General features: G+C 46.8%; 1 protein-coding gene across 1 annotated transcript in view; it reads right to left on the bottom strand.

Moving 5' to 3' along the window:
* LOC128400280 (transmembrane protease serine 11A-like) overlaps positions 1-21,124 on the bottom strand; it is a 73,589-nt gene that overhangs the window by 33,964 nt on the left and 18,501 nt on the right. The window contains exons 2-4 of the mRNA XM_053362439.1: positions 14,245-14,464; positions 4,053-4,204; positions 657-778 (exon numbers count right to left, since the gene is read on the bottom strand). Of these exons, the coding sequence (XP_053218414.1) occupies positions 657-777 (121 nt within the window). The 5' untranslated portion in view covers position 778; positions 4,053-4,204; positions 14,245-14,464. The remainder of the gene's footprint in view (positions 1-656; positions 779-4,052; positions 4,205-14,244; positions 14,465-21,124) is intronic.

Here is a 21,124-nt window from a genome sequence, read left to right on the forward strand (position 1 = left end):
CCCAATCACCTTCTAAATCCGGCCTGCGGGCAGTCCAGGAATCAGTGTGTTTTTACATGAGTAGAATGTGTGCTTTTATTTAAAATGCATCTGTGGGTTATTTGTGGGGCCTGCCTGGTGTTTTTACATGAGTAGAATATGTGCTTTTATTTAAAATGCATCTCTGGGTTATTTTATTTGTGGGGCATTAGTTCCAGCTGCACGTTAGTTAGGTATTATTTGTCATTGTCCTCTCTCCCCCCAAAAAAGCTCAGCAGCTTTGGGGCATCCCCCCCCGAAAAGCAAGACAACTTTTGCAACCCCCCCCAAAAAAAACCTCAACAAAAATCTCAACAACTCTGGGCACTTTGTGATAAGTAAGTGGGTTTTGTTTGCAGTTTGGGCACCCGGTCTCTAAAAGGTTCTCCACCACTGGCATATGGAGACACTGTGCTCCAAAACTCCTCATGTCCACTCCCAATGGCTTCATATGGATGAAAAACAGCACTGGGGAGACAGCTCCCTGCAGAACCTCAAAGCACAAGTTCCAGGGTGCATGCCCTGGGCTAGAGGTTGTCTTGATCACAAAGCCTGGTTGAGACCCTTTTAATGTTTGAAAAGCTTGAAAACAGAGAGCAGTTCAGGCCAGATGGATTGGTAACAATTGATGCACTCACCGTATACCAAAAAATAAACCAGCAGGCCGACAACAAGGGCTACGACTGCAAACACTGCTAGGACAATCAGCGCAATCATCCAAGGCTCCAGGTATCTCGTTCTTGTTTCCATCCTAGCCATTCTGAGAGAAGTGGGCAAAAATGAAAGAATTATAGGTGAAAACAGAGAGGGGAGATTGGCACCTCCCCATGATGAAGTAACCAGAGATTAATAGCATGAGTTTTCAATCACATTTTAAATGCCCACTAGGAAAGTGTGCTCTGTTTTCTTGCAAACCATTATCTTAGAATTCAGTAAGTACCGTATTTTTCGCACCATAGGGCGCACCGGACCATAGGGTGCACCCAGTTTTTAGGGGGGGAAATCAAGAAGAAAGAATTTTTCCCCTCCCAGCCCCAAAGAGCAGCGTACAGGCTGCGCACAACCTCTCCCTGCCGGAGGGGTTGCGCGCGGCTATGGCACAAGCCAAGGCAGCAAGCAGGATGGATCCCGCTCGCTGTTTTGGCTTCTCCTTTAGCCCCCTGCAGCCTCTCCTTGCCAGGAGATGCTGCGCAGGGCTTTCCTGGCTTTCCTGGGAGGTGGGGGGATTCCCTCACCTCTCCCAAAAGCCCGCAGAACCGCGCAACTCCTTTAAAGAGATCGCGGCTTCTCCTGGCTTTTCTGGGAGGTGGGAGAAGGGACTGATGCGGCTAGTCAGTCCCTTTTCCCTCCTGTGGAAAAGCCTGCAAGAGCGCACGGAGCTTGTTTGCAGCTCTTGGGGGCTTTTCCCGCCTGCCTCCCCCCTGCATTCGCTCCATAGGACGCACACACATTTTCCCTTGCTTTTTAGGAGGGGAAAAGTGCGTCCTATGGTGCGAAAAATACGGTACATTAATACATGCAATGAATTATCTGTCCATGAAAACTTAAGTGAAATGGATATCACTTTCACCTGGATCCTATGAGCTTCAAAGCCCTGTTTGGCCATTATCCCTTATGCAAGTCATGATCGCATGAGGCGGAGAGCAGGGTCTCGCCACACGTTGCTGGTCCCAGATATAAATCTTGTCCCTTTGCTGTCCATGGATTGGGGGACGGGAGCATGTACATGAAAGGGGGGCTGCCCTGCATTTCCTACTCAGAACCTCTGTGTTCAGGGTAGGGTCCATATGTTTGCAGAGTAGACTCCCCTCTATAGACATGTCCTCCCCCAGCTGTCAGGATGTGAAAGGCCAGCAGCTAAGCCATGGTATAGGACCAGCAGAGGCAGCCAGGCTCTCTCCCATACGTGACTGTGAATTGTCTGAGCAAACAGGACTCCGCTGTCTCTAGTTACCAGGACGGCCCCGTTGTTTTCTCGCTCTTTTGCCTTTGTGTGAATTTTTTGGGGTGCCTTAAAAATCGTATCTCCCCCACCAGATAGTATAACTAGTACGACGTCTACTGTGAGTTCAATTGTTAAGCATTCTTACATTAAAAGAAAAAGATTCAAATCTCTACTAGGAAACCAAGGATCAGTATAGAAATGCAAATGTGAATCACCGTATTTTTCGCTCCATAAGACGCACTTCTCCCCTCCTAAAAAGGAAGGGGAAATGTGTGTGCGTCTTACGGAGCAAATGCAGGCTGCAAAGCTATCGCTGAAGCCAGGAGAGCGAGAGGGATTGGTGCGCAGTGATCCCTCTCGCTCTCCGGGCTTCAGGGATAGCTGCATGAAGCCTCTTCAGGGCAATGGGAGGAATGCTCCCCCTGCCCTGAAGAGGCTTGGCGCGGCTATCCCAGAAGCCAGAACAGCAAGAAGGATCGCTGCTTTCGCTGCGCAGCAATCCCTCTTGCTCTTCTGACTTCGCTTCGCTGGAGAGGCGCTGCGCAGAGAGGGAGAGAATATTTTTTGTCTTGTTCTCCTCCTCTAAAACTAGGTGCGTCTTATGGTCGGGTGCACCTTCAAGAGTGAAAAATACGGTATGTGGGGTGGGGTTGACTTGGAATTCAAGTGAGTGAGAAGCCTAGTCCTGTGCTTGGTAGTGTGTTGGTGGTTGGAGATTAATCATGAATGGACTAACAAAGGAGAAAGGAGATCAGGCAGCTGTAGGCTGTGAACCCCTCTGGTCCTTCTCTGAGCTTGGGGCTCCCTGATTGCCCTATCAGTTATCCATCTTAGTAGTACTAGTGAATTAACATCAGATTAGTCAATGCTGGTAAACCATGTGACGCCAAGAATTCTGGATGAACATAGTGACCTGGCATGAGTGAGAGGTTTGTCTCGCTCAGTTGTTCCCAACAAGTATTGTGGTACAGTGTTAGCCAAGGCTCTAAGGGCTGAGAGAAGAGTTGTCACAGTCTACCACAATCCCATCTCCTTCACCAGATTTCTGCCCCAAAACCTCTCTGTAGCCAGTGCTGAGCTCTTGAGACAGGATAGACATTCTCTTCGGATGCCATCTGTTGCACTGAGAACAGTTTCTGTGTCTGAGCTGATGGAGAAGGTTTGAGGGTGCTGTTGGAGGAACCTAGACTGGTTGATTTGAGAGAACTTCAACATCTATGACAAGGCTCCCTCTGTCAGGATTTCATGGCCTCCATTGCAACCATGGGTCTGTCTCAGATCAGATCATCTGATCTCACACATTTGGCAGGTCACATCCTTGATTTGGTGCTTTATACCAAATGGGATGTGGGTGGCACTGTGAGTTAAACCACAGAGCCTAGGACTTGCCAATCAGAAGGTCAGCGGTTCGAAACCCCGCAACAGGGTGAGCTCCGGTTGTTCGATCCCAGCTCCTGCCAACCTAGCAGTTTGAAAGCACATCAGTGTGCAAGCAGATAAATAGGTACCGCTCCAGCTGGAAGGTAAACAGCATTCCCGTGCGCTGTTCTGGTTCGCCAGAAGCGGCTTAGTCATGCTGGCCACATGACCTGGAAGCAGTACACCGGCTCCCTCGGACTATAGAGCGAGATGAGCGCCGCAACCCCAGAGTTGGCCACGACTGGACCTAACGGTCAGAGGTCCCTTTACCTTTACCTTTACCTTACTGGATAGGAGGGAGGTGATCTGATATTTTGACTCAGGAACACAGATATGCTTCATTGCCATTTGGCGATGTGTAACCTCAAAGCATCCTCAAAATTCTGCCAGGGATAAGGGACCAATTTCAGTAGTCAACCCTTAGACTGATGGATCCAAATGGTTTTCAGATGACTCTGAGGGATATTTCTACTGGTGTGGTGTGCAGTTCAGCTGATGTCCTAGTTTGGCCACGATCATCCATACTGTAGCAACACCCAGATTGGATGACTATGATGTACCTTGAGAGTGGGAGTGTCTAAGAAAAGTGCTTGGAAATGTCTCTTGGTCCAGAATGCAGGCATCAACCAGAAAATTGAGTAAAACTAGGGCTATGGAGATATTACTTTACCTTCTACTCTTGAAGGGCTATCAGGGGACAGTTCTCTATGTGAAGTAGTCCTCTGTTTGAAGCACTTTCCAGTCTAAGTCTGGTTTAAAGATAAAGAGCTTGAAGACGAGAGAGCAGAAGGGGCCTTGAAATTGTGCATCATGAGTTGGAACCTGGACAACAAACAAAGGAGGTCATCTGGTCACAGTCTTCTCCACTATTATGGGATGCCTTTTACTTCTATTTAAATGACTGCAAGTGTTGTTGTTTTAATTTACATCTAATTTAATTAGCACATATACAATTAATGCAAATCCATGTCCTCTTTTCACCTCCTCTTTGTGACGCATCGCCTAATTTTTAGCTGCCCCACTAATACTGGATGGGCAGAAGAGAACCCAAGCAAGGCAGTGGCGCTAACTCCAAGAATATGCTGTCAGCAATTTCAGTGGTTAGGTCATTTCATTGTATTTGGGATATGAATCTGTAGTTAGGTGAAGAACATCAAGGAATCTGGGCTCTCAGCTTCAACTAGGAAAACAGCCAGGTAGCCTCTTCCCAGAGCACCCCTCATCAGATATTATTTTCCATGGCTTTATGTTCCCCCACCCATGAAACCTTGGTTCCTCCTGACAGTCTTTCTTCCACTTACGGAACCATCTTAATTCACTTCCTTGCTGGTCTGGGGAGAGCAACCAGCCAGGTAAAGTTTTGTACCTGCATGAAGGTGAACAAGCTGCCATCCTTACTTATTGGATTGTAGCCAATGTCACGTCATACTCATGAGCAGACCCCCTGAAATTACTATTACAACAGACAACGGACTCATGGAGGCTTACAGATAAAAGAAAAACAGCTAAAAGAAAAAACAATAATTAAAAAAACAATTAAATATTCTCTCCCAATATTTGGGAGATGAACTGTGAAATATTCTCAGAGTCCTGTAGTGATTTCATGCTCTTTATTGCAGCTTGTAAAACAGTGATTGAATTGCCCCCCAAACCTCAGGCTTTTATATACATTATCTACACAATGAGTCCCGTCTGATTGGCTGATTCTGCTTCCCTCCTGGAGCCTGATTGGTCTTTTCCTGCAGGCCAATCAGTTGTTGCAATCTACAATCCTACCAGCCTAATAGGCTGATTAACGTCCTCCTGGAGCCTAATTGCCCTGGTTTGCTCCTCCTTGGGGGCAGGATGAGGAGGGGGGGGGCGAGGAGGAAAAAAAAGGAAAGAAGCGAGGGGAGAGAGAAAGAGAAAGAGGGAGAAAGCAGCAGCAGCATGGAATTAGGGAAAATACAGGACAAACTGTGTTCTGTACTGAATCAATACAGGACATAGCATTCTTTGCACTGAAAAAAGGGACAATCCTGTATTATACAGGGCGGTTGGCAACCCTAGCAGCAGGCAAAGGCAACACAGCTAAGACCCATGCTTTTTAGGCGCAGAACGAGTGGAAGTGTGGACAATACAACCTGGATACAGCCTATTCTCCTTTGTTTATGTGCCATCTGCAAATGTTCCATAGCCTGAACTTGTTCACAACCTCCTTGACATAGCCATCGTTCTGGCACCTAGAGCTGGCAAGGACCAAATTCTACCATCTTGCATGGTAAGTCACACAGGAGCTCACATCTGATTATTCTTCCAGTTCAGCTCCTAAGATGGAGTGACACTTTCTTCAAGCGTACGCTAAGTACAATTTTTTTTAAAAAACTGATATTCATTAAAACAAAAATGTTATATACTGAAGTTCTCACCCTGGGCCAGCAGGGGGATACTGTAGATAGTTATGCAAATAAGGGATCGAAAGTGACGTTCAGTGATTGGATAGTTTTAGAAAATTGTTACAGTTGCGTTGTACTGGAGCTCTATATAAGCAGGCTGGCTGAACCCTTCAGTTCAGTTCTGTTCTGGCCTGTGAATAAACAAGAGCTGTTTGAAGAATCGCTGTGTTGTCTGATATGTTCACCCACAACTTAACAAAAAATACACCCTAAAACCAATAAAACAATATAAAAGCATATCAAAACAAGCAAAACAAATTCAGGGCGCTCGTGAACATGCAGCCGGGTGCCATGCGATGAGTCAGAAAGCACCTGGGCAAAAAGATAAGGCTTCACAAAACATCTGAAGCAAATGATGGTTGCTCCTTCACGCATGGCAGAGGAAAGGGCACTGCACAAAGCAGGGGCAACAAGAGGGAAATGCCCATTTTAGGCTCACTGACCTATGATCGTCTGTGGGGTGTGGTGCCACGAGCAGATTTTCTCCAGATGATCAAGGTCATGGGTAGCCAAACTAAGGCCCGGGGCCCGGATCCGTCCCAATCGCCTTCTAAACATAGCTGTCAACCGTCCCTTATTTGGCGGGAAACTCCCTTATCCCAGCGCCGTGTCCCGCTGCTGTCCCTTATTGATGATGTCCCTTAAATTTCCCGGGTTTCAAAGGAAGCAGCTCCTCTCCCTCCCTCCCTGCCGGCCAGGGATGAGGGAGGCTCCAACTGTGTTGCTTGGCTGGGTTGCTCACCCAATAAGGAGTCTAAGAACGACTGGGGGGTGGAGCTTGCATGCCTTGTGCCAATCAAATCAGCCGCTGTCAGAGCTGCCCGAGGTCCCAGCTCACAAAGGACCAACGCCGGTTCGTTGTTATGTACGAAAGTCTTTATTGAAGTTCAGTTTCGCTTTCACAGCCGCAGCGTGCAGCTCTACATCTCAAACTCTAGACCGCTGAAGCTCCGTCTGAATCTCCTCCCCCCAGACACCAGTTTAAGACTCTAGCCTTGCTCCACCTCTTCCTTTGCTCTTTCCTCCTCTGGTTCCGCCTGTCCGTCGGGGTCTCGCCCTTCCTAGACTCTTCTGACGCTGAGTCCCCTGAGTCTTCCCCCTGCCTCCGGCGGGCTTTAGGACCTGGTTCCCAATCCGGGTTTTCTGCTGTCCCGCGTGCCTGTACATTCGAACTTGGCACGCGCGCCCAGCCGGCAACCTTCCTCCTGACCGTTACACTGCTCCTGTCACTGCTTCCCCCTTCGGGGAGGCTAGCTGGAACTGACCTCCCCTCCGTTCCCCCACTTTCCGATAGAGGCGTGGTAAGCCCTGACTCATCTTCTCTCCCCGCTGGAGGAGACGCTGGTCCTGACACCCACTACGCTCTGGTGGGGAAGCTGGTCCTGATCTCCCACTGCTGCTTTGGGAGTCCCCGCTGGCCCCTTGTTTCTGGTGCGTCCCCCCTGGGACCCCCCTTGCCCTGACCATCGGCGCCCCCTTCTGGGAATCTTCTGATTCGCTGGAGAAGCTCATGGAATCTCTCGGGTCACTGTCATACTCCCCTACGCTGCCCTCAGATTCTTCCCCTTCGCTCTCCATTTCCTCTCTCCCCTGTGCTTCTGCTCCTGAGCCCCTGACAGCCGCGTTGCCTGGGGACTCGCCTTTGCTCAGCGCTTCCCAGTGTAGAGGGGACAGTGGTTTTCCTTGCTGCATCCCCTTTGCCGGGTTGCTGCGCTGTGGGAACCACCGCTTGAGGCTTCGTTTGGCTGCTGGCTGGGCTTTCTGCCTTTGGCTCGGAGGGGCTCAGAAGTTGAACAAACCTGTGTTCGTAAAATCTCTTATTTTGGCTGCTGATCCCTTATTTTCGAGGCTGCTGGTCCCTTATTTTCAAATCTGTAAGTTGACAGCTGTGCTTCTAAATCCGGCCTATACTGTATACAGTATAGATAGATATGTGACTTAACGCTGTGCAAGTCTTGGAAAAGACTGCCACGAGGTATGGGCAGCCAGTGTTGCCTCCAAACACATTTTTACTGTCCTCAGCTGCTCTAAGCACAACTCTGACCCCATTCGAGAACCTGTTTCTTGCCAGATGCACAGCACGATTCCAAGCATGTTTATTCAGCCATGGGGGGGGGGGCTACTCTTACAGAAGGTGCACATCAGATCTCAGCCTTAAGCCGCCACCTGATAAAAATAACTGCCACCTCTCAAATAATTCCTTTGAGAACTGTAGCCTTTTGAGACAACATTAGTAAAGGGAGGGAAAGTGCCTGGCTTTTTCAAAAGCATGGGTAGGCAAACTAAGGCCCGGGGGCCAGATCCAGTCCAATCGCCTTCTCAATCCGGACCAAGGATGGTCCAGGAATCAGCATGTTTTTACATGAGTAGAATGTGTGCTTTTATTTAAAATGCATCTCTGGGTTATTTGTGGGGCCTGCCTGGTGTTTTTACATGAGTAGAATGTGTGCTTTTATTTAAAATGCATCTCTGGGTTATTTGTGGAGCATAGGAATTCGTTCATTCCCCCCCAAAAAATATAGTCTAGCCCCCCACAAGGTCTGAGGGACAGTGGACCGGCCCCCTGCTGAAAAAGTTTGCTGACCCCTGTTCAAAAGGATCCAATACTTTCCTAGGAAATTCGACTCCAATGTACCACAGCGGCTTATAAGGGAAATTAAACCCCTCTGCTACCTCAAAAGTGAAGTAAGCGCAACAAAATACACCACACATCAACCATGAGAATTCCACTAAAATATCACCTCCGATTTGATAATTTTTAAATGCAGATTCTTTTCTCACTAACTGATGGAGAAATGATGTGAGTAAACAGGGAAAAAATTTTCAGCAGCACATCATGAACTAAGGATGAGTGGTAAGGAATTCTTGGCAGAAAGAAAATTGCTGATGCGCCAGATGTTGCCAGAGAGTATAACACTTTGGGTTTGAAATAGAACAGGGGTCAGCAAACTTTTCCAGCAGAAGGCCGGTCCACTATCCCTCAGACCTTGTGGGGGACCGGACAATATATTTTTTTGCAGTGGGGGGGGTGAACAAATTCCTATGCTCCACAAATAACCCAGAGATGCATTTTAAATAAAAGCACACATTCTACTCATGTAAAAACACGCTGATTCCTGGACTTTCCGTCGGCCAGAATGAGAAGGCAATTGGGCCGGATCCGGCCCCTGGGCCTTAGTTTGCCTACCTGAAATATACTTGGCGTCCTGTAGTGATTTCATGCTCTTTATTGCAGCTTGTAAAACTGTGATTCAATTACCCCCCCAAACCTCAGGCTTTTATATACATTATTTACACAATGAGTCCTGTCTGATTGGCTGATTCTGCTTTCCTCCTGGAGCCTGATTGGTCTTTTCCTGCAGGCCAACCAGTTGTTGCATTCTACGATCCTACCAGCCTAATAGGCTGATTAACTTTTTCCTGGAGCCTGATTGGCCTTCTTCTGCAAGCCAATCAGTTGTTGGATTGTAGGATCCTACTTGCTTATTGATCTAGGATCCAAGGTTAGTATATAACACTACCCATGAAACAGAAGGTCTTCGGTTCCTGGTTTTGATTGAACTTTATTGAGAGCAGAGAACTCCCACTCTGATTCATCCAATGTTTTCTTCAAATTACAAAGCTACCTGGAGACACTAGCTACAGTATTTGTGTTGAGTAATTTCAAGCAAATCCTTGTTATGGGCTTGCCCACATTCTCTCACAATTTACTGGGTTCAATAATGACAACAACGAAACCCCCACATCACACCCAGGTTGTGACAAAGCACAACGGGGGCCTGCATGCTGTCCAGCTGAACTGAAAGAAACTAACATGCTCTTTTGTGAACAAGGAAGAACAGAACAGAGAATCGTGTTATTTTCGCAAGTGTGAACTTTGCATTCGAATTCACCAAGCATTTTGTTGCTTATAAATTAGTCATGACTTTGTAAAGGGCAACTCGTGAATTTGTGATGCAAACTCTTCATTATGCCGAAACAGCTTAAATTGACAGAGTTGTTTACCTGGATTAGCGTGGGCCAAAATGGTAAGTGAACTCATCTCTTTTGACTTTCCATCAAGTGTTGGAGCCAGAGTTCTTTAGAGATATGACGTGTTTTTCCAAGTAAACAAACAATTCAATTTCATATGGAAATTCAAAAACTTGAGATTTGCTTTCAGGGTAGATCTGAGAGGGTTTTTTTTTTAAAGTGTGGCACCTAGCAAACTGGAATGTTATTGTCAAGGACCTGTGCTCAACATCTGCAGCATAAAAATGCAGCAAATTAGCACCAGTTCCTCTTTAATTTATTATACAGTGGTACCTCGGGTTAAGTACTTAATTTGTTCTGGAGGTCCGTTCTTAACCTGAAACTGTTCTTAACCTGAAGCACCACTTTAGCTAATGGGGCCTCCCGCTGCCACCATGCAATTTCTGTTCTCATCCTGAAGCAAAGTTCTTAACCAGAAGCACTATTTCTGGGTTAGCGGAGTCTGTAACCTGAAGCGTATGTAACCTGAAGCGTATGTAACCTGAGGTACCACTGTAGTTGTATGGGAACACACACAACAAGGCATGATAACTGTTACATCTGTGTAATGTCACAGCCCATAATGTCATCCTGCCATCATCACATATTCCTGAACGCCATGGTGCCACCAGGAGCTGCAACCAATAATACCATTTCTGGGTTGAGAAATGGCTACAAGGAAGGTGGGGGTTGGGAAGACAAGATGGGGACAGACTGAAAACAAAACTATCGCAACTCATGCCAGCATTCAGACATTATTTCACTACAACACTGTATCTCCATAATTTTTCTATCAGCCATTATTGGCTAAGGACTATGGAATAGTCATTTCTCAAATATGCCACTTATCAAATATGACTGTTCTTCTCTACAGTCACATTTTATCTCCCAAACACATTGCCTTGACAATGAATTGCTCTTTGAATACCAGCTGATTCAGTTATTCTCCTCCATTTTTGCTCTCCAATGATCTGCTGTCCACAGGAACAATCAAAATATCCAGTGGTATCATCAATAAACTGTTCCTAACCCACTAAGCCTCTCTTTTGCAAAGTCATAAGCCACATTCTGAGCATAGCTCCCCTTGTGATTTAAAAACAGGTTGAAGATCTTGCACGCGCTATTGTATATTGCCCTTTGTACAGTGGTACCTCGGAATGCGAACGGGATCCATTCCGGAGCCCCGTTCGCATTCAGAAGCAAACGTAACTAGCGACGGCACGTGTGCGCATGCGTGCGTCACTTTTCGCCATTTCTGTGCATGTGCGTGACGTCATTTTGAGCATACGCGTGAGCCGCGAAACCCGGAAGTAATGTGCTCCGTTACTTCCGGGTTGCCGCGGTGAGCAACTTGAACGTGCTCAACATGAAGCATATTCAACCCGAGGTATGACTGTATTATATGCTGAGCAACATTACTTGGGACAGATCTTAGCAAGCAACACAAGAAAGTCCAGCCACAAGACTGTAATCTATCTGCTGCACTGACAAGATATATATGTTCACTGCAAAGATCAAATGGCACATGTTCTATCTCCAGGAACATCATCCTCAAGGAGATAATTAAGGGATAATGCTGTGACTTGCTAGGGAGATTCAGAATTTTAAGTTTATGCTTTTAGGGAATTCTGTTTAGGTTTGCATACAATCTCAACACACACACACATCACACATACAGTGGTACCTTGGGTTAAGTACTTACCAGTAATTCATTCCGGAGGTCCGTTCTTAACCTGAAGCACCACTTTAGCTAATGGGGCCTCCTGCTGCTGCCGCGCCACCAGGGCACAATTTCTGTTCTCATCCTGAAGGAAAGTTCTTAACCTGAAGCACTATTTCTGGGTTAGCGGAGTCTGTAACCTGAAGCGTATGTAACCCGAGGTACCACTGTACTTGTTGCTATGGCTGACGCAAATAAAGTTTCATTCACACACACACACACACACACACACACTTTCATTAACTTGATACAAATATGTACCGTAGCTCCCTTTGTCTGTGGAAGGTTTGTTTGTTTTATGGTGGTCTGATGAGTAGGTACAAGAAACCCAGTGTGAAAGCATGGCAAATGAAGGGGTGCAGAAAATGGCACCAGTTGTTGAGGACAAGCCAACAGAGAAAGACCATCAGCCTCGTGCCGGGCCTATTATCAGCTGCATCTGTCTGTCTTAACATTATTGGTGATAGAATAATGGACTAGATTGACCTTTAGTCTGAATAAGTAAGGCAGTTGTACTGCCTCTGCAGTTCAGCTGGTGGTAATCCACTGGGAAGTTGTCCTGAGTCAGCTCCTTTGAGATGAATGGGAGCTACACAACAGCATCTACTTGTTTCAAAGGAGAACTTGGTGGCGGCCTCTGTCTATTCTTAGCAACATTTCACACTTGCCTATGAGAACATTTGTTGCCCCATTTCTAAAAACACTGAGTTTTAGGAAAAGAAGGAGGTATTCTGACGAGGAAGACCAGCAATGGCGAGACTCAAAATACAACCACATGTTAGGCAAGTGGAATTTATGTCAGTAATTTGCAGGTCCACCCCACCCACCCCCGACTTATTGCTCTTTCCTCGCAGTCACAAACCCCTACCTGCCCGCGAACTGTCTTGCCAGAGTGGTGCATGCTCTAGTTATCTCACGCTTGGACTACTGCAACGCGCTCTACGTGGGGCTACCTTTGAAGGTGACCCGGAAACTGCAATTAATCCAGAATGCGGCAGCTAGACTGGTGACTGGGAGTGGCCGCCGGAACCACATAACACCGGTTCTGAGAGATCTGCATTGGCTCCCAGTACGTTTCCGAGCACGATTCAAAGTGTTGGTGCTGACCTTTAAAGCCCTAAACGGCCTCGGTCCTGTATACCTGAAGGAGCGTCTCCACCCCCATCGTTCAGCCCAGACACTGAGATCCAGCGCCGAGGGCCTTCTGGCGGTTCCCTCATTGCGAGAAGTGAGGCTACAGGGAACCAGACAGAGGGCCTTCTCGGTAGTGGTGCCCGCCCTGTGGAACGCCCTCCCATCAGATGTCAAAGAGATAAATAATTACCTGACATTCAGAAGACATCTTAAGGCAGCCCTGTTCAGGGAAGTTTTTAATATGTAACGCTGTACTGTTTTTAACACTGATTGGGAGCCGCCCAGAGTGGCTGGGGAAACTCAGCCAGATGGGCGGGGTATAAATAATAAATTATTATTATTATTATTATTATTATTATTATTATTATTATTATTCGTTGCTGGTGGCAGAAGTCAATGCCATAGTCTGGGGTGGGTCTCCTCCGAATGTAATCAATTGATGCCCAGCTATGATATGACCACAGGACATTGTCCAACGTGGCAGAGTTGCAAAATATGAAGGAGAACAGCAGGGCTCTTTTTCCTCTGTCAGTGGTGTGGGTTACAAACGCTTCAGGTGACAAACACTTCAGGTTACAGACTCCGCTAACCTGGAAGTAGTACCTCGGGTTAAGAACTTTATGTCAGGATGAGAACATAAATCGTGCGGCGGTAGCGGGAGGCCCCATTAGCTAAAGTGGTGCTTCAGGTTAAGAACAGTTCCAGGTTAAGAACAGACCTCTGGAACGAATTAAGTTCTTAACCTGAGGTACCACTGTAGAGGGTTTTAGTAGGTGCTGCTTTCTTCCTCCTCTTGTTAGAAGAACTGTTAGAAGAAAAGGCCCCTTGCTGTCTCCCAGAGGACTCATACAGTGCGACTCTGCCAACTAAGGGAACCTGTGCGGTTCCAGAAGGGCTATGCAAACTCCAGGTTCCATGGTCCAGTTTCCCCATATAACCACTTCACATTTAGAATCATAGCATCTTAGAGTTGGAAGGGATCCATAGCTGTCAACTTTTCCCTTTTCTTGTGAGGAATCCTATTCGGAATAAGGGAATTTCCCTTTAAAAAAGGGAACAGTTGACAGCTATGAAGGGATCTTGAGAGGGTCATCTAGTTCAACCCCCTGCAAGGCAAGAATCTCAGCTAAAGCATCCATGGCAGATGGCCATCTCACCTCTGCTTGTAAACCTCCAAGGAAAGCGTGTCCACCATCTCTCGTGGGTGTCTGTTCCACTGCCAAACAGCTCTAACCGTCTGAAAGTTTTTCTGAATGTTTAGTCAGAATCTCCTTTCTTGCAACTTGAAGCCATTGGTTCAAGTCCTACCCTCCAGAGCCGGAGAAAAGAAGCTTGCTCCCTCCTCCATGTGACAGCCCTTGAGATATTTGAAGATGGCTATCATATCGCCTCTCGTTTTCCTCTCTTCTGGGCTAAACATACCCAGATCCTTCAAGCGCTCCTCATAAGTCTTAGTTTCCAGACCCTTGTTCATCTTGGTTGCCCTCCTCTGCACACTTTCCAGCTTGTAAAAAAATAAATAATTATTAAATTAAAAAAAACCCTGGGTAAAAACCACCTACCAGATCGCATTGGCCACTGCAGCTTGCAAGCCCTCAGTAAGAAGTTGCCTCTAGACCTGACATCACCTCCAGGTTGCTGGTGATATCTGATGCAAAGGACGTGACCCAATATGCTGAGTTATCACTCTCTGTCTTGCTCCTCCCTTCATCCAAGACAAGACAGCCCGCAGCTCAAGATCTCTGTCTGCGGTGACCAGACCGGTTCAGGGAGGTGCCAGATCTGGAGGGACATGATGGGGAAGAAGCGTTTGAGGGATCAAGCATCAAAACATGGCAACTATTCCAACAACACAAACCCCACCCCTCCATTTGTAAACAACAATACAGTGGTACCTTGGTTTACAACCATAATCCGTTCTGGAGGTCCGTTTGTAAACCAAAACAGGTTATATAATAATAATTTATTATTTGTACCCCGCCCATCTGGCTGGGTTTCCCCAGCCACTCTGGGCGGCTTCCAACAAAGACAAAAAATACATTAAAATGTCGCACATTAAAAACTTCCCTGAACAGGGCTGCCTTCAGATGTCTTCTGAATGTCAGGTAAGTGTTTATCTCTTTGACATCTGGTGGGAGGGCGTTCCACAGGGCGGGTGCCACTACCGAGAAGGCCCTCTGCCTGGTTCCCTGTAGCTTTGCTTCTCGCAATGAGGGAACCACCAGAAGGCCCTCGGCACTGGACCTCAGCGTCCGGGTAGAACGATGGGGGAGGAGACGCTCCTTCAGGTATACTGGGTTGAGGCCGTTTAGGGCTTTAAAGGTCAACACCAACACTTTGAATTGTGCTCGGAAATGTACTGGGAGCCAATGTAGGTCTTTCAAGACCGGTGTTATGTGGTCTCGGTGGCCGCCCCCAGTCACCAGTCTAGCTGCCGCATTCTGGATTAGTTGTAGTTTCCGGGTCACCTTCAAAGGTAGCCCCACATAGAGCGCATTGCAGTAGTCCAAGCGGGAGATAACTAGAGCATGTACCACTCTGGTGAGACAGTCTGCAGGCAGGTAGGGTCTCAGCCCGTAGACAGCTGCCCTGGATACAGAATTGACCTGCACCTCCATGGACAGCTGTGAGTCCAAAACAACTCCCAGGCTGTGCACCTGGTCCTTCAGGGGCACAGTTATCCCAGCTCCTGCCAACCTAGCATTTCAAAAGGATGTCAAAGTGCAAGTAGATAAATAGGTACCACTCCGGCAGGAAGGTAAATGGCATTTCTGTGCACTGCTCTGGTTTTGCCAGAAGCGGCTCGGTCATGCTGGCCACATGACCCGGAAGCTGTACGCCGGCTCCCTTGACCAGTAAAGCAAGATGAGCGCCGCAACCCCAGAGTCATTCGTGACTGGACTTAACTTCCAGGGGTCCTTTACCTTTACCTTTTAATCGAAAATAAGGTTGCAAACGCACTTCTGGGTATGACGTTTTTGTAATCCAAAACGTATGCAAACCAAGACGTATGCAAACCAAGGTACCACTGTAATCCTGAATAGTAACAACCCGATGGACAGCATTGACCACAAAAGCCTAGAACTACAAAACTTCCGAAACAGAAAACTGCAGGTAAGATGCAATATGTAGTCCAGTTTAGTGGCCCGGGTGGGTTATGTATCTTCTGAAGTATCAGCCAATGGGATGAATTTTATTTATAATTGACCCATTTGCATGATATTTCTAAGCAGTCCATGAATGATAATATTCAAAAAGCCAAAAGTCCCCTTCTAAAAGCAATTGAATTATGCATGATGCAGCCACAAATGCAGAAATACTTTGAAGTGATTTCCCTGTCGACACTGGTGCAGTAAATGCAGACATTACAGCATGATAGGGCAGGAAAATGACAGGCTGCGGCGTGTTGTAACAAGATGTAGGTGGAACATTCATTCCCAGATTACAAGAAGAACCTATTTGTCTCTTCCAGTTGCCTTCTATACAGAAATTTAGCAGCGGACGTTTTTCCTATTGTGGAGATAAAGTATGAAAAAAACCTTCACCTTACTTAATTTCTGCATGTTAGGGTGCAGGGAAAGTGTTGGCAATCCTGTGTGTTTCTAAGGATTCTCCAGAGATTGCTATCTAAACCATTTCTAAAATTGAACCCTTCTTACTTAATTGTGCAAACATGCAAAACGATATTCACAGAAGAGAGCGACAGCTGTGTTCGGCACTGGCGCCTCAATACAGAATGAGTTCTCAAAAGGAACCTAGAGTGTAATTAGTCTGTGGAACTCATTACAACATGATATTTTAAGGCAATGATTAAGCAAGATTCAGAGAAGGGAAAGAATTGGGAGACTTGACAAATGCCCGCAGGGGAATTATGATTAATGCTACCAAGCCCTTTGGGAAGGGATTACGCTTGACAATAGAAATCAGAGTAATAGCTATGCATTAGGATTACAGATGAGGTTCCTGTTGCGGTCAGACCACATGTATGAACTCGGAAGACTTTGCAACCTGGGAGCCTAGCACAAAAAATGACTGGATTCTGTGAGGAAGCTCATCAATGGATCTCAGAAATAATCCGGAAAAATCAATATTGTCTTTCTTACGGAGAAGAAGAATGAAATCTCTCTACAGCTGCTCCTCTGGAGCTGACCGGTTTTCTGGTGCAGCCATTTCTTTGGCCTTGCCTCTGTGCCTTAAACAGCAGTGACATGTTGTTGTTGTTTAGTCATTTAGTCATGTCCAGCTCTTCGTGACCGCATGGACAAGAGCACGCCAGGCACTCCTGTCTTTTACTGCCTCCCGCAGTTTGGTCAAACTCATGTTAGCAGCTTCAAGAACACTGTCCAACCATCTCGTCCTCTGTTGTCCCCTTCTCCTTGTGCCCTCCATCTTTCCCAACATCAGGGTCTTTTCCAGGGAGTCTTCTCTTCTCATGAGGTGGCCAAAGTATTGGAGCCTCAGCTTCAGGATCTGTCCTTCCAGTGAGCACTCAGGGCTGATTTCCTTCAGAGTGGATGGGTTTGATCTTCTTGCAGTCCATGGGACTCTCCAGAGTCTCCTCCAGCACCTTAATTCAAAAGCATCAATTCTTCGGCGATCAGCCTTCTTAATGGTCCAGCTCTCACTTCCATACATCACTACTGGGAAAACCATACTTTAACTATACGGACCTTTGTTGGCAAGGTGATGTCTCTGCTTTTTGCTTTGCAGTTACGTATAGGAATTTAAATGGTGGTACGAGTGCCCTGTAGCACTTTCACATGATTATGCCATTCTAGATTGACAAACCTCTTTGCTTCTTATTATGTGAACAGATTGCCTTTCACATAATAAATTGTTTCTCACAATTTGGACCAAAGTATTAATTCAACTTATGTGACCTAAGTTAAAGCAGAAAATTATCTCCCTATTTGAGATCCCAGATTTATATGTAGTTGCACTGATATAAAGAACTTCAAACAATACATTTAAAAGGCTCTCGGGAAATTATGGCATATCTGTCTTAGCTCCAAAGTGGTTTGTTTAGAAAGGAAGGAAGGAACGCCGGACCAACCACAGAAAATGTTTAAATAGGCTAATAATATCCATAGCGAAATATACCATTCATCTTAAATCTGGGGAAGCAATTCAGCCTGAGAGTTTTCCAACCACATTTTGAAAAGCTTTTCCCAAGACGCTGTCTTAGCCCCTTATTGGACTATCTCATGGTCAAATTCTTAATTCTATTATTATTCCCATGTCAGGCAAGCCCAAAACGTACAAATATTGTCCAGTCTCTCTATTAATGACCATTCCCCACTTCAAATGGGGGGGGTGCTTTTTGCGTGGTCACACGCAGCCTCCTGGCCCTATACAATCTCTGGCAAGTCAGACTGGCTTTGCCTCCCCAAGCTGAATACCTGGAGGTTCCCGCCTAACCTCAGTCAACCAATCCCAGCTGGGGAGGTGTTGCCAGGGGAGTTGCCCAGGTAGGGTTAGGACTGCCCTGCACACACAATAGAGGGTGGAACTTACCTGGGAGTCCTCAGTCGGCTCCAGAGCTTCTCCCACTCTGCCCTCCCTCAGTTTATGCCTTCCTTTTGCGGCTTAACCTCTTCTTTACAGGTATGCGGGCGCTGCTACGGTCATTGATGGTTGCTGTTGAAGGACCAGTAAGGAATTTCCTGGCATTGGCAGCTTTTGCCTTCCCTGTAGCAATACATCACAACTTTGGCAGTTTCAGGCCTTGGGTGGAAGCCTTTAGTCTATCTTCCCTAAATGGGGGGGGGGGAATGAAGCAGTGACCCAGACCTCCCCTGCGGTGGCAATCCCAGGGTTCCCCGTTAAAGAGGTTCTTTTGAGGGCAGTCATTGGCCATATGCCGAGAGGTTTTCAGTGGTCTCCCCTGCGTTGCGGCAAAATGGGGGGTGGGCTCTCTGCTTAAGCCAGTGTGGTGTAGTGGTTAAGAGCGGTAGTCTCTTAATCTGGGGAACCGGGTTCGCGTCTCAGCTCCTCCACATGCAGCTGCTGGGTGACCTTGGGCTAGTCACACTTCTCTGAAGTCTCTCAGCCTCACTCACCTCACAGAGTGTTTGTTGTGGGGGAGGAAGGGAAAGAAGAATGTTAGCCGCTTCGAGACTCCTTCGGGTAGTGATAAAGCGGGATATCAAATCCAAACTCTTCTTCCTCTTCTTCTTCTTCTTCTTCAACATACATTTTCCAGAGCCAGCCCAATCCCCACACAGTTTGGATAACCCTGATGTACCCTAGACCCCCGGACGGGGGACTGGGAGGGATAAAACGCCCAATGCCTAATCCAAGGTCTCCTACATCTGAAAGTTTAATCAAGTTGTGGAAAATTTTAATCCCATAACACGTTGTCATGAGTCATCATTCCTCCCGGGGGTCGCCGGGGGTCGGGGGTCTCCGCCTGGCCACGCAAATGCCATCCTTAAAAGCCTTACCAAAAATAATCTTTGCCGATAATTCAGAAGGCAGGTTATGTTCACAAAAAAACAGAAGAGAGCCACCCCAGAAAAACAGATAGCAGATATTTGCAGTACGCTTCGTGGTAAAAGGGACACAGGTGGCACTGTGGGTTAAACCACAGAACCCAGGACTTGCTGATCAGAAGGTCGGTGGTTCGAATCCCTGCGACGGGGTGAGCTCCCGTTGCTCATTCCCAGCTCCTGCCAACCTAGCAGTTCAAAAGCGCGGCAAAGTGCACTCTGGTGGGAAGGTAAACGATATTTCCGTGCACTGCTCTGGTTCGCCAGAAGCGGCTTAGTCATGCTGGCCACATGACCCAGAAGCTGTACGCCGGCTCCCTCAGCCAACAAAGCGAGATGAGCGCCGCAACCCCAGAGTCGGCCACGACTGGACCTAACGGTCAGGGGTCCCTTTACCCTTTACCTTTGTGGTAAAAATGATCCTCTTAACAAACGTCCATCAACCATTAGCTGAAGCATTGCGACAATGGACCGGAGGCTATCAAAGCCCTACACACATAGCCAAGAGCTCTAAAGAAGACTTGGCTTCAGCTCCCTTTTGCAACTTTCATGAAACTGGTATCTTCAAGGTGTTTTGGTCTACAAGACCTATTAGCTCCAGCCAACACGGCCAACTGTCAGGGATGATAGGAGGCAGAGTCTAGCAACATCTTGGGGAGTGACAGGTTCACCACCCCTGCCTTAAATCAACATTGTTAATATCAACATTTCCAAATCTTAACCACCCCTTATTCTAACATAGGGAAAGCAGGTCCATGCCATTTCTTTGTAATCAGATTTCTTTTTTCCGCAGCCACTAGCAGATTCCAAATGAACTAATAATGGACCTGTTTAACCTGTCCATCAACAACCTTGGATGCGCCCCATTTTTATAAATGAAGATTATGGCATCATTCCACGCATCATGCAATTCGGAGCACATTAAGCATACATTTAATATGCTCATGAATGACACCAGTAAAGGTCTTAAATCACTCAGCAGGGAAGTTATCAAATGTTGAGATTATGTTCTATTTAAAGTTTATATGATGTGTGCCAATAAGAGCTTTAAAAAGTCCATAACTCTTCCTTCTTCAGGTTGGGCTCACGTCATTGCTTATAAAAAGCAACAAATCCTGCAAAGATGTCATTATTGCTAGTTTCTAAGGGTATACATGGAATTGAACTTCCTCTTTGTTCCCCTGCAAACTTGCAAGTAAACATACCCCCTCTGGTACTGCTTCTGAAGTACTATTCTCATACTCTGTTTGGCCAAGACAGTTCTAGTTTTCCAAGCCTTGTCACAACGAAATCACTGTTTGAGCCATGTCCCAGCCTCTCATTATAATGCCTAAAAATTAAAGTTGCCAGCCACCAATCTCTTCTAACTTCTTATGACAGCCTTCAGTTGTTCAGCAACAACAACCCTGCCATGGAACTCCCAACTCAAAGGAACGTCTCCTGTTGCCTAAAGGTAAAGGTAAAGGGACCCCTGATCATTAGGTCCAGTCATGACCAACTCTGGGGTTGCGGCGCTCATCTCGCTTTATTGGCCGAGCGAGCCGGCGTACAGCTTCCAGGTCATGACGAAGCCGCTTCTGGCGAACCAGAGCAGCGCACGGAAACACCATTTACATTCCCGCTGGAGTGGCACCTATTTATCTACTTGCACTTTGATGTGCTTTCGAACTGCTAGGTTGGCAGGAGCAGGGACCGAGCAACGGGAGCTCACCCCGTTGCGGGGATTCGAACCGCCAACCTTCTGATTGGCAAGTCCTAGGCTCTGTGGTTTAACCCACAGCACCACCTGCGTCCCTCCTGTTGCCTACTTGGTTATTATTTAGTTGACAGGATGAGGCATCCTTAGTCATAGCACACTAATGCCAGCATATAAACTCCGGACCAGTATGTCATTCACCAGAAGGTCCTTAGGGCAGGTTATATCAAGAGAGCATCAAAAATATGTTATGGCATG

This window comes from Podarcis raffonei, chromosome 13 (genome assembly GCF_027172205.1).
Source record: "Podarcis raffonei isolate rPodRaf1 chromosome 13, rPodRaf1.pri, whole genome shotgun sequence".
NCBI lineage: Eukaryota > Metazoa > Chordata > Lepidosauria > Squamata > Lacertidae > Podarcis > Podarcis raffonei.